General features: G+C 50.8%; 1 protein-coding gene and 2 pseudogenes across 1 annotated transcript; 1 reads left to right on the top strand and 2 right to left on the bottom strand.

The window, feature by feature from the left end:
• Positions 1 to 1,671: 1,671 nt before the first annotated feature.
• LOC112881735 (UDP-glycosyltransferase 79-like) lies at positions 1,672 to 3,379 on the bottom strand. Its single transcript, XM_025946570.1, has one exon. It carries the CDS (start codon positions 3,332 to 3,334, stop codon positions 1,814 to 1,816), a length of 1,521 nt encoding a protein of 506 aa, XP_025802355.1. The 5' UTR covers positions 3,335 to 3,379; the 3' UTR covers positions 1,672 to 1,813.
• Positions 3,380 to 4,004: 625 nt separating this feature from the next.
• On the bottom strand, positions 4,005 to 8,188 carry LOC112881167 (annotated as a pseudogene).
• Positions 8,189 to 8,580: 392 nt separating this feature from the next.
• Positions 8,581 to 13,567, top strand: LOC112881168 (annotated as a pseudogene).
• The last annotated feature ends 247 nt before the right edge of the window (positions 13,568 to 13,814 follow it).

Consider the following 13,814-nt stretch of genomic DNA (forward strand, 5'->3'; position numbering starts at 1 on the left):
GTATGAACTATGCACTCTTTTATTTCTGTGAACTATGAAGTTTGTATGGACTATGCACTCGTTTGTTTATATGAATTATGCACTTCGTGGTTTGTATATATGTGCAAATTTATGTGCTTTATGTAATTTTATGGGCAAAATATGTAAACATGTTTATTTCTTAGTCAATTCTATATGCAAAATTGTGCATGTATGTGTAATTTATCTAATATAATATAATACATAACCTAAAAAATTAAATGCTATCAAACCTTTATTTTTTTTCCACTGCCAAAATATATTTTCAGTAGGCGAAGCGATAAATCGTTCAGTTTGCATCGATTATCGACGATAAATTGTTGAATTTCATTTTTTGGAATTTAGGTCTCTTTACCGATCGGTTTTGGCGATTTTTCACCGATTTCCACCTGATTATCGTTGCCGGAGCTCACTGATAAATGCTGTATCGCGGGTAATGTAATGCTTGAGCGGTATTGGACAAGGAGCCCGTTGCAATCAATGGCCTGCGGCGGCGATTAGTCAGCCGGGCTGGGCGCCGTGCCGTGCAGTGCCGCTCTGCACCACACGCAAAGCCTGCGACGCGGGCGGCGGCGCCGTCCCGATCGGCCGGCTTTGCTCTGTGGCCCAGCGTTTCTTTCACCGTTCTGGCGGCTATAGGGGCCTGTTTGGATCCAACGGAAACAGAAAAAGAAAGTGCAAAATTTTTGCTCTTTTGCACTTTTTTTGCACTTTTGGATCCAAACACCCCAAAGTGCAAAAGGGCAAATGCTACCGTAATTTTGCTAATTATGGATTAATTAGGCTTAATAGATTCGTCTGGTCATTTAGTCCTCATCTATGTAATTAGTTTTTTAATTAAACTATATTTAATACTTCTAATTAGCGTCCAAACATTTGATGTGATTTGAGCAAAAATTTTGCCATTTACCCTTTTACTAGGGGTAGATCCAAACAGGCCCTAGGTCACAGACAAGAGCGCCGGTCGCGTCGACGGCGACGGGCGCACCGCCTGCGTGGCCAAAAAGCCGACCACGACGCGCGCACGCCAGGCCAGTAACTGCCTAGCGCCTAGCCCCACTAGCTAGGATCGATACTCGACGGCGCAGTGATTACCTTCTCCCAGCCAGAGAAAGCCGACACGCTTGCCTTGTCACCGGTAACGACGACGATCCGCGGCGCTCCCATGTCGCGAACCGGCGCACGGAACAAAGACGGAACGTTCTTATCCGTTTGTATATCCCCGCATGTGTGCACAGGGACAGCACGTGAACAGTGACGGTCCCACGGTAGCCGAAGAAGGATGGTGATCAGGAGGTGTGGCGCGGTTGAGTGCGGGTCGACGGGTGTCCGTTTCGGTGGGTATTAGGTAGAGAGGTTGGAGAGGGGTACTAGGTTGAGTGCAGGTAAGCGGTTGTCCGCTTCGGCAGGTATTAGGTAAAGCTTGCGTGGCGCGGTTGAGTGCGGATTAGCGGGGGTCCGTTTTGGTAGGTATTATGTAAAGAGGTTGGGGAGGGGTATTAGGTTGAGTACGGGTCAGCGGTTGTCCGCTTCGATAGGTATTAGATAGAGCTTGTGTGGCGCGGTTGAGTACGGGTCAGCGAACTGCATGTACTACACGTGCCCTTTCAAACAACAACTTATACTGTTCATCCACAAAACTTGGGCGTAATCTTATACCCACAAAACCCATTATTTGGAGTACTCAATAGTGGAATACCTCCCTATCTATTTGTAGAAGAGAATACACAGGAGCGCTATCCCAACGAGAAAGGGAAATGATACTAGTAACATATGATGAATGCGCTTCGGTTCATCACCCAATCAGTTTGCTTGAGTGAGTTGCATGAGTAGTGTTGTGTCCAAAACTTGATAGGAAATCCGAGATGTTGACATCCGAGGTCCCGCCTTCGCTCATGGACTTCTTCGCCTTTTCACTCCACTCCAGAGCTCTCACCCTAAACTCCTCGCGCATTTCCCCTTCCATCACCTCGCGCACGCGCCGCTCCACCTCCTCGCTCCTCACCATTCCCTTGGCATCCGGCCGCACCCGCACGCCGACGCGCCACACGTCCTGGATGTACTTGGCGTTCGTCGTCTGGTCCGACCAGTTCGGCATCGCCACCAAGGGCACGCCCGCGCTGAGCGCCTCCACCGTCGAGTTCCAGCCGCAGTGCGTCATGAAGCAGCCGACGGACGGGTGCGCCAGAACGTCCAGCTGCGGGCACCATGGCACTATGAGCCCCCTGGCCTTGGCCTTATCGGCGAAGCCCTCGGGCAGCTTGGCGGTCTCGGTGGCCCGAACCACCCACAGGAAGGGCTTGCCGCTACTGTAGAGGCCCTCGGCTACCTCGCTCATCTGGTCAGGACCCAGGGAGGCCATGCTACCGAAGGAGACGTACAGAACGGACTGTGCCAGCTGGCCGTCGAGCCACGCCTTGCATTCCGCTGTCATCGGGGTGTGGAGGTGGATGCCGTAGGACACGTCGTCCGGGAGGCGGTTGTCGAGGAACGCCGACGGGACGGTCGGGCCCACCATCTTGGCTCTCCACGCGGACGCCATGTAGTCTGCTTCCTGTGGTTCCAGGTCGCGGAACGAGTTGACGAGCACGTGGTCGGCGTCGTCCAGCCCCAGGAACTGGTTCACCAGCAGTTCCCTGAACGCCGGGGGGTAGCTCGCGTCGGTCATGAACGTCGGCAGGTCGCCCATCTCGAGCCGGCACGACAGCCCGTCCAGGCAGCCCCGCACGTCCTCCGGCCGCAGCAGCGGCGGCGGCGGCACGCGGCCGGCCCACGCGTGCGCGTACAGGATGTCCACGGCGCACGTCTGCGTGAGGAACGCCGCGGGCGCCGCGCCGCGCCGCCTCGCCACGCGCCGCGCCCACGGCAGGAACGCGTCGTACACCACCACGTGCACCGGCCGGCCCCGCTCCGACTCCGAAGCGAGGAGCGCGTCCAGCGTCTCGGACCCGGCCGACTCGAGCCGCTCGTAGTAGGGGGCGCCCATCCCCCCCACCTCGTCGGGCCCGCCGCCGTCGCAGCCGTCGGAGAAGACGGCGACGTGCACCGAGCTCGGGGTTGGCCTGGTGGAGTTGGCGACGAAGCGGGTCGCCGCGAGGGTGCACCGGACGCCGCCGTGGCTGGCGAGCCGCTTGCCGAACTGGAGCAGCGGGTTGATGTGGCCCTGGACCGGGAACGGGACGAGGAGGATGTTGATGCTTGTTTGGTCCGAGCTCGCCGGCGGCGCCATGGCTAGAGTAATGAGCGTGTTAGCTTGGAATCCTGAAGTGCGATGGCGATGTTGTTGGGAAGTACGTGAGTGCAGGTCCCTCTCCATATATAGGCGTCCTGGACCTTCCGCGACATGATCAGATGGGAAGCAAAGCCTAAGTGCCCAAGTATTTCTTTTCGATGTGATCCCTCTAAACTTTAGACCCCAGGAAACGAACGCACGCAAGTGCCAAGTGTTTCTGTTGAGATCGGCGAAGAATGGGGGCTCTCGGATCTGCAGGTGCGGTTGGAGAAAACGACAGGATCACAGGGACGCACTACTTGTTTGTCAATTTCTCAATTACCTGTGCACAGGGTGTGCAAGTCGCCACTTCGCTCGGCAGTTTTCTTCGGATCACACGTCATCAATGACTTAAGCTTCGTCGGATGCATGAGGTTGCTGTCAGCACTGACATGCATATTATGACGTGGGCATCTTTTTTGGAGTGATTATATATTAAAATATGGTAGAACCGTAGAACTAGCTAGCTCCATATACTTTTCAGATTTACTATTCAATTGTTTTTACCCCTCAATCATTTCTTTTAAAAAAAACCCGTTCCATTGTTTCGGTTCGAGTCCCAAGTCTAGCGCCAGGCATCCGGCATCATGCGACTGTACTGTCAATGATAAAGACAGTTCAGATTAATTTCGTCCGAAAGCTGTGCTTACCTGCGGTTTTTACCATGCTGGGCGCCACTCCACTGAAATTTGCCAGGTCGAAACATGGTGAATGCTTATCTGAAAAACAAGGTGATCAGCATTCACATTGTTTCTCAAAGAAAAATAAAGGTGAATGCTTACAAGCAGTCGAAAACAACGGTCACGGCGGTGCCAAGACTACGGTTGCAGGCCGGTTGCATTCGGCCTTCCGCCCCAACCAGACAGGCCCGTCGAGCGTTCAGGAGAGGTTGCTTCGACAAGTCGTCTCGCATGCAAGCACGTTCGTTCCAGGTGCAACCGCGGCCCCGTTTACATCACCTCCAAATTCCAACTTTTTACATTCTCTCTCCATCACATCAATTTTGGGATATATGCATGAAGCAGTAAATGTATGTAAAAAAAATAACTAATTGCACAGTTTAATTGTCGAGCAGTAAAAATAACTTTTGAGCCTAATTAGTCCATGATTAGATAAAATTTATCAAATACAAACGAAAGTGCTACAGTAGTACTGTTGCAAAAAATTTGGAATCTAAACAAGGCCCGCGTTGGCCTAGCAAGTTTGTCGGGCAAACTTCACTTTCAACGGTGCTCAATTTGGAACCTCTCTTCATAAGAAGGCTTACAAGGTTGTACGGCCATAGTGCTTTTCACCTTAGGATCGAGGAAAGTTCTTAGTTCTTAACTACCATGTAGTGATATCTACTGCTAAAAATAACAGAGTGGGATAAAATCTTGGTACTAGCAAGATGAGCAGAACCAGGTCTGTTAATAGCTTCACCGATTGATAGTCCTCCCAATAAGCTAAGGTACATCATATCTATGCACATTAAGTGCACCATAATATACTAATATAGCTCGACGTGCTAATAGCGCGCCGCTGTCTGTTGGAGAGTCCTTCCAGCACGCAGGGGGCCATTGTACACATCCACGTCAAGTTCACCATGACACCAATATGCTTTAGGCACTGACCACCTGTCATCCAAACATTTTATTTTATCCAGCGTAGTTTGGTTGTTGAATAAAATGTTTTAAGTCACAAACAAGTGGCAACGAGAAAATAGAACAAATAGTACCTGTTTTTCTCGATCGTCCCCCCTCTAGTGAAATCAAGTCGCACAGGATTAACTCCGCTGTCATCCAGCATATTTTTTAATCATAAGTTTACAGGCTGCAATACCTACCCAGTTATAACTGAGGCATAACAAGAAAAAAAGTACCTTTCCGGTGGTAATCTGGAATTATCCGCTCCTTTTAAAGCATTGACAATCTCGTGCCTTGGAAGGAAAGGAGTTACATCGCTTCCATCGTAAAGGTTCATGCCAACAAAAAGTCCCATCAAAATCAATAAGAGGGCCACCAATCCCAGCCTAATACAAAAAAAGGCAAATGTTACTGGCAAACTTCTAGTTACTGAAATGGATGAATTGTGACTAAAGAGATTACTCAGGTTCTAATGCATTATTTAATACAGACTGCTATGTAAAGAAACAGTAAGGTTCTGTTTGGATCCTTGGAATTGAATTCCATTCTAATAATTATAATTTAGATATAAATTAATTAAACTAATATAGTTGTATAGAATATATTTGTATATTACTGTTGGCCATATGGGAAAGATACTTATGTACTGCACTTCTACTATGAGGAAGCGAGTTGAAAAGTGTGCTATAAGTTGTACATTAGAAACATAGCTTGAGGATCTGTAGAATTAATTTCCATCTCCCACCCTATAAATTTAAGATAAGATTATATATATACTTTGAAAAGTTGTAGAATGCCACATTTTAAGATAAATAATCTATTTTATTAAGTAGATTTTAATCCCTTAAAATGAAGGATCCAAACGGCACCTAAGACAAATTCAGCACACTACCTTCTTAATTTTACAAGTGGAACAGAGAAGCTCTTCACAATTAAGTATGCCCTTATTACTACGTTTCACTTTTTAGATGTCACGCCCTATAGCTACTACCTTTTTAGATGACATATGCATCCCATTATTAAAAATATCTTCTGGTCGAATAGCATTGAAACCTTTTCTTGACACTGATAATAGCAATATTATAGTGTAAATTACACAATTCCAGTGTCCCATCGCAACGTTGATTTGGTGGGAGAAACACCTCAATCTGCAGTGATTAAGATAACTCAGCTAACCATCATATCATATAACTCAAAAGATCAAGAGTGATAGGAGCACCAACCCTCAAGTTTCCATCGATTTCATCTTCATTATCATGACTTCTAACTAAATTGGCAGAAGTCAAGACAACAGTGCGTGTGGCTCTGTTTCCATGCCACTTTATAAGCAACCCTGTGCAAGCAAAGGACCTCGAATAATCACTGGTGAAAGAAGCAAGTGATACAACCCTACGGGGTATATTTGTCACAACTTTCTTTTGAAGTTGCTCCCAGACATCCTCGAAATAATCATTGGGTGGAGCACCAAAAGGGTACCCTTTCCAAGCACGCAATTCACCAAAACGGTCTTCAAATTGATTAAGCAACTCACCATTGACTGGTTTCAAACCAAGATCAGAAGTTACTTATAAAGAAGAGCACAAGGGACATCAGAAATATAAAAACCAAAGAACTTACATTCAAGCACAAGTGGTGGTGGCGTTGGATAGCCTAAGGATCTTATCTCGTAACTCGTTTTCATGAATCCTGATGCAACAAGGTGATTAATATGAGTACCCCGAATGACAACACATAATATTCTGCAGACAGTGGTCAATAGGTAACATTTAGAATGATGGCTTGCAAGATTATTCACACCTGAAGGGACCACACTTGACACACCGTCAGGCAACGAATAATCGCGGAAGTGGAGTTCTTTAGGACTGCGATAGAAAATGTTAGTGTCGTTCTCAAAAATAAAACAATGAAATTAACCAAACAGCAAAAATGAAAGTATACCCACACATGAAACATTTCATACCAAAGGAATCAAGGTACGGGAAAAAAATAGGCATGTGCACGTGGAAGGAAAAGTACAAAACATTATTTTCATGAGTGATTCTTGGCCCACAAAATAATAAGTTCCGGTCCACGTTTTAGTTTTTCGTAACATGTTACTTCTACTTTTTAACATTGGATCTGAACCCTTCAACGGCTCTTAAAATTTTCAAGTACAGTAAAATTTCTCTAATTTATCCTCGTAGGAACTTATTTACTACAGTGTCGTTGTTCTAATTAATCAATCCGGACGGGGCATGATCTTAACTATCATGAATCATTGATCTATCTATCACGACTTCATGAGCCGACATGCACAGCCTACAACGACTTATCAGCAGTGATCCACACATCCTACCAACCAAAAATTTCTCCAGCGGTTGCCGAATTCAATGCAGAAACTATAGAGCACGTGCCAGTGCCTCTATATCTATAAATGTTAGTAATTTTTTTTATAGATTTTGTCAAACTTAAAAATGTTTAACTTCTCGGGAAGCTAAAGTTACATTTTCTTTTTAGAATGGAGGGAGTACAATAATATTAGGTAATTAATGAGTTTGTTGTGAGTTATCTTGTTGATTTGATAAAACTGTTGGAAACTATGCGAATTATACTTGAAATGTTGTTGGCCACTCAAGAGAAAAATAATAAAAACCACTAAAATTATGAGCCACTCCTACGAAATTGTAAAAAGAAAGACAGTGTCTCCTATATTGCGAAATAAACTATCATTCAAAATCAGGCGGCATTATCCTTTCAGTTTGCTCAGCTTACAAATGCTTATCTTCAAGAATTACAAGGAACCACTCTCCTATGCAAGCTTACATTAATTGGATTTGATGAAACAGTCGATCTTACAATGGTGAGAATATAAAACATGAAGCAACATCGTCGATCACCATCAAAGTATAAAGAGCAAGCAAACACATCAACAATCAAGCAAATGGAAATCATAAAAACTATGATAAAAATTGAGGTCGATCTACCATCTATCTATCCATAACAAAAGGATGCCATCATTTCATTTGACCCACAATCAGTTGCCCATCGTTGCTTACGGAGAGCCCACTTGTCACAATCTTATCATTAATCACAATGAACCATTCACTCTTCAATCATTTTTTTTGTGACATCGACGACATGTTATTAAGTCACTGCAATGAGAAGTAGAATCTAGGTTCTCAATGATCTATACAGCAAACCAACTGATAATTTCCCACTAACAGCTCCAATCGAGGACATTAACATTTAGCTTGATGAATGCAAGCACGTACCCAAAATGCTGCATACTAAGCATGTGCCCGTTGTGAGCTTGTGACACATTCGTTTTAGCAGTTTAGCTTTCACCTTGTGTCTCGGCGTGCCCAAAGCAAAAGGCATGCATCCATAGACTGTGTGCCATCCAGGAACAGAGATTGTGCAACAGTGGCAAGGCTCTCAAACATTTCATTAAAAAAGGTAAAGATGGAGGGGGCTCATTGTGACAAATGAGCCCACAATTGGAGGAAGAAAATGGAGGTTTCAATAGTTAGCAAGTGACTAGACATCCAAAAATTGCATAAGGGAAGCAATATCGTAAATGTTTTCAGCTACTAGTAGGCTAGAGCTAACCGCCTCACTACTACTGACAGCCAGCTATAAATAGAGGCAAAGGCAGCCGTGATACCCGCGCGCAATTAGCAAGATCCCTCGAGCTACCGACAGCCAGTGGGCCATGGAGGGCTCGGACAACAGCAGCGTCCACGTGCTCCTCCTTTCCTACCCGATCCTGGGCCACATCAACCCGCTCCTCCAGCTCGGCAAGCGCCTCGCCGCGCACCGCGGCGTGCGCTGCACCCTCGCCGTGACCCGGTTCGTCCTCGGCCAGGAGCAAGCCGCAGACCGGCGCAGTCCACGTCGCCACCTACTCCGACGGCTGCGACAGGGGCGGCTTCGACGAGGCCGGCGACGCGGAGGCGTACCTCGCGCGGCTCCGTGGACCTGCCGGTGGCGCCGGGTAAGGCGCTGCCGGAGCTGCCCGGCCTGCCAGCGGGGCTCGGGCCGGCGGACTTCCTGACACGGAGCCCGACGGCGGCTGCCGCGTCTACCTTGACCTGATGCTTCAGCCAGTGGCGAATCTAGAATTCGAAGTTAGGTGGTCCGATGAGAGAAAAAAATCAAGCGCCTTCATATTTCTTCATGTTTCACAGCAACTATGCATTGCAATGACATGATTTAAAATTTCGCAGCAATCATATTTGACTGAATGACATAAGTTTTAGCAAATTTGCTACCGATATGCAAGCTACCAAATTGCAACGCAAATTGCCAAATTACCGTTAGCTTGCTGCTGGGTGCTTGCAAATAAGCAAATTGCGGTGAAGCTGTGAAGGTGCTCGATTGCTTTGAGCGCAATTTCTGAACGCCGCCGAAGGGATATGGATTATGGTGCACCGCCGGACCGCACGTCCTTCGCAATTGCAGCAGCGCAGCTCGCTCGCGCATGTGCGACAGTGCGAGTGTGCGACCATCTCCATACACATGATGTGGCCTCAGCCTCCGCTTGCCGCCGGCCGCTGTGCCTCCGTAGCAGTTGTAGCAGCGCAGCTCGCTGTCTCGCCAATCTTAGGGTGGGCCGGGCCCGGGCCCGGCCCCTAGATCCGCCACTGGCTGCAGCAGTGCCAGGGGTTTGAGGTGGCAAACCACGTCCTCGTCAACTCGTTCTACGAGCTGGAGATCAAGGTAGCCATGCGAGTCCATGCCAGTGATCCCTCCCTCCATCTGTGCCATTATTTGATTTGCAGCTCCGATGCATGAGGTGCGGAAATTTGACAGGAAGCTGAGTACATGGCGTCGCGATGGGGTGCCAAGACGGTCGGGCCAACCGTGCCGTCGGGGTACCTCGACAACCGCCTGACGGACGACGTGTCCTACGGGTTCCACCTCCACACTCCGATGGCGGAGGAAAGCAAGGCCTGGCTCGACGCGAGGCCTCCGCGCTCCGTCATGTACGTCTCCTTCGGCAGCCTCGCCGCGCCCAGAGCAGGCCAAATGGCCGCGGTGGCGGAGGGGCTCGACGACAACAGTGGCAAGGATTTCCTGTGGGTTGTCAGGGCCTCGGAGACTTCCAAGATACCTGGAGGTTTCGTTGACAAGGTGAAGGGTGTTGGAACCGCCCAGGAACACTCGTTTTCACACACCCTCACGACGGCGACACAAGGAAGAAGATAAACAGTGGATTTGGGCGACGAACGCCGCGGCAACGTAATCACCTGTATCTCGGCTTGATTGACACTAAAATGGAACGGCTCACACCGTACAAGGAGTTTGGGGCTATATATAAGCCAAGGCGCCCAGGAGCTCACCTCTACGCCCGGCTTCCTCGCCATGATCCGTGAAGCTCGCACGACGTCGTGGCGAGCGACCCAATCGCCTGGACAACGCGGCCACGCCCAACGGCCAGCGACACGCACGCCACCTCCTCAACTGACACCGATCGAGCCCACCGCAGCGTTCCTACAGGTCCTTTGGTTGAGCCGTGGATTAGTGAGAATCCGATTTCAGCTGCCACCGTGGAAAATCAGCTGTAAGCTGCCAGCCGTGGAAAAGATAAAAGCTGTTTGGCGAAACAGCTGTCAACTATGGATTCTACGTACAAATGTCTGTTATGCCTCTATTATGTTCCTGAGTTGAGTATTAATATTTATATGTACTTAAGTAGCAATATGCAAAACTATTATTTATTCTAGAACAAGTTTTATTTGGTTGGGCGTTCTGTGTCTGATTCGCGTCCAGAACGCGAAAATCTGAACCAAACAGCTTCGCGACGCGCAGCGATTTTGGTAACGCAGCCGCTTTTGCCAGTTCACGGAGAGAATCGCCCCATACCCCGATTTCACTGCGTTTCGGATGAAATTACCCGCAATGCCATCGGTTATGTGCGTACCGGTTCGCGTTTTCTTTTCCCCGCCGGCCGCGCCGCCCCCGGCCGCGGCGCCCCCGCCCCGTCCGCGGCGCCCCCGCCCCGTCCGCGGCCGCCCCACCCCCGCCTCGCCCCCGGCTGCGCCTCCCCCAGCCGCGCCGCCCCCGTCCGCCGCCGCCCCGCCCCGCCCCCGTCCGCCGCCGCCCCGCCCCCGTCCGCGGCCGCCCCGCCTTTGTCCGCGGCCGGCCCGCCCCGCCCCTGCGCCGCCCCCGTCCGCGGCCGGCCCGCCCCGCCCCTGCGCCGCCCCGCCCCCGTCCGCGGCAGCCCTGCCTTTGTCCGCGGCCGGCCCGCCCCGCCCCTGCGCCGCCCCCGTCCCCGGCCGCCCCGCCCCTGCGCCGCCCCCAGCCGTCCGCGGCCGCGCCGCCCTCGGCTGCCCCGCCTCCGGTTGACCCTCAAAATGAGTTCCCCTCGCGGACCTAGTGCTCCCCCACCACCCCTCGCCGCCGGCCGAGCCTCCCATCGCCGGAATTTGAAGCCCCTCCGGCGCGCAGCTGTGCTCAAGGACCACATTGCAAAGATCAAAATCTTTTCAGGGTTCTCGGTGCATAAAGTCAGGGACCTAGTTGTAATTAAAAACTGTATAGAGTTGTATATAGCTGCAACCTGTAAATTCGTTTAAAATTCAAATCATAAAAATACAACGTAAAATTTATGGAGTCCCTCTACAAGCTTATTGGCTAGTTTTAAAATAAAACTTGTTCTAGAATAAATAATAGTTTTGCATATTGCTACTTAAGTACATATAAACATTAATACTCAACTCAGGGACATAATAGGGGCATAACAGACATTTGTATCTAGAATCCACAGTTGACAGCTGTTTCGCCAAACAGCTTTCAGCTTTCCCACAGCTGGCAGCTCACAGCTGATTTCCCGCAGCTGGCAGCTGAAATCAGATTCTCAGGAATCCACGGCTCAACCAAAGGGACCTAAGCTTGACGTGGTAGGCCCTGCAGCTCACAGCAACGTTGGCTCCTCGCCGGCGTCCGCCATCATCGCCTTGCCGCACGCCCGAGGGCAGAACTTGGCGATGTGACCCCGCTCGTTGCAGTTGAAGCACCTCCCTCGGTTGCGGCGCTCCGACCTCCTGCTGGACCCCGAACATGTGCTTGTGTCGTCGTCGTCCTCGCCATGGCCGCCGCCACGGCCATCTCCCTTCTTTCTGTTGCCATGGCGCGCCCGCTCCTCGCCGACGCGACGGCGGCGTCGCGCCTCCCACTGCTCCTCAGTGAGGTACAGTTTCCCGGCGTCGCCCGCACTGGCCACCTCTTGATCTTCAGCGTCCGCGTCCTTCGCCACCTGCAGCCGGCCGACGAGCTCCTCGACGGTCATTGTGTTGATGTCGGCGAGCATCTCGATCGCCACCGCGACCTGCTTCAGCTTCTTGGGGACGACACGCAGCACCTTCTTCACGACGCGGCTGTCCGCCATCTCCTCACCGAGCTCGCGCAGGCTGCCGGTGAGCCCGTTGATGCGCATGGCGAAGTCGCCGACGCTCTCCCCGTCGCGGAACGCCACGTTCTCGAAGTGCTTCATGAGGCGCTGCACACTCGCGGACTTCATGCGGTCGTCGCCGGCCCGCATCTTCTTCACCGCATCCCACGCCTCCTTCGCCGACTTCTTCACAGCAAGCCCGGTCTTCATCTCCGACGGCACCGCGCGCAAGATGGCGGCAGCGGTAATTGGCCTTGGTCAGCAGCGGTAGCTGCACGGCGCCGGAGCTGGTGATGGCGCGCTCCGCGACGACGATGGCCTTGGAGCTGTCTCCAATTTCGCCCTTCGGGGAGTCGCCGATCTTAATCCTTCCCTAGCCCTGATACCAAATATTAGAACTGCCTAGGATAACTCACTTCTCACACACCCTCATTTCGGCGACGCGAGGAAGAAGATAAACAGTGGATTTGGGCGACGAACGCCGCGGCGACGTAATCGACTGCATCTCGGCTTGATTGACACTAAAATGGAACGGCTCACACCGCTCAAGAGCTCACCTCCACGCCCGGCTTCCTCACCATGATCCGTGAAGCTCGCACGACGTCGTGGCGAGCGACCCAATCGCCCGGACGACGGGGCCACGCCCAACGGCCAGCGACACGCACGCCACATCCTCAACTGACACCGACCGAGCCCACCGCAGTGTTCCTGCGTGCACGAGCTCGACCCAAACCTCTGGAACGCGCCACGACTCGCTCGGACTCCGCCATGGCCGCAGCTTCTCGGCAGCTCATGTCCGACTCGGCGGCACACGCCATACACAGACAGACTTGACGCACACAACACATACACACGCACACGACAAGCTTAAGTCCAACAAAGGGGAGGGGCCTCCTCGTGACATGGAGCCCGCAGTTGGAGGTCCTCGCGCACCCTGCGGTTGGATGCTTCGTGACGCACTGCGGGTGAAACTCGACGATGGAAGCACTAGGCATTGGTGTGCCGATGGTGGCAATGCCACAATGGTCGGTGCAGCCAACGAACGCCAAGTACATTGAGCATGTTTGGCAAGTCGGAGTGAAGCTGCAACCTGACGCGGAAGGCGTTGTGAGGAAGGAGGTGGTGGAGAGGTGCGTGAGACAGGTGATGGAAGGAGAATGGAGCGAGGAATACAGGAAGAATGCTGCAGGGTTGAGCGAGAAGGCGAAAAGAGCCATGAGTGAAGGTGGCAGCTCGGACAGTAACATCGTGGAGTTCCTCAGCAAGATCCGATTCAAGTGATTATGGCAGCAGTACATAAACATATGGAGAAATAGATCATCATAGCTGTGATGTCTGATGGCCAGTTACACATAGTGCCATGCAATAAATCCTTAATTTGTCTCCCCATTTATCTGCTTAAACTGCTTTATCTTGAGAGATCATCTTAATAAAATGTTGAGCGAATTCCCTCAGTACCATAGAAATTTTGATAACTGCAGTTGGAGTAGTTAGCCGGTTCATGAGTAATCCAGGAGAAGCACATTGG

Source organism: Panicum hallii, chromosome 2, assembly GCF_002211085.1.
Source record: "Panicum hallii strain FIL2 chromosome 2, PHallii_v3.1, whole genome shotgun sequence".
Classification (NCBI taxonomy): Eukaryota; Viridiplantae; Streptophyta; class Magnoliopsida; order Poales; family Poaceae; genus Panicum; species Panicum hallii.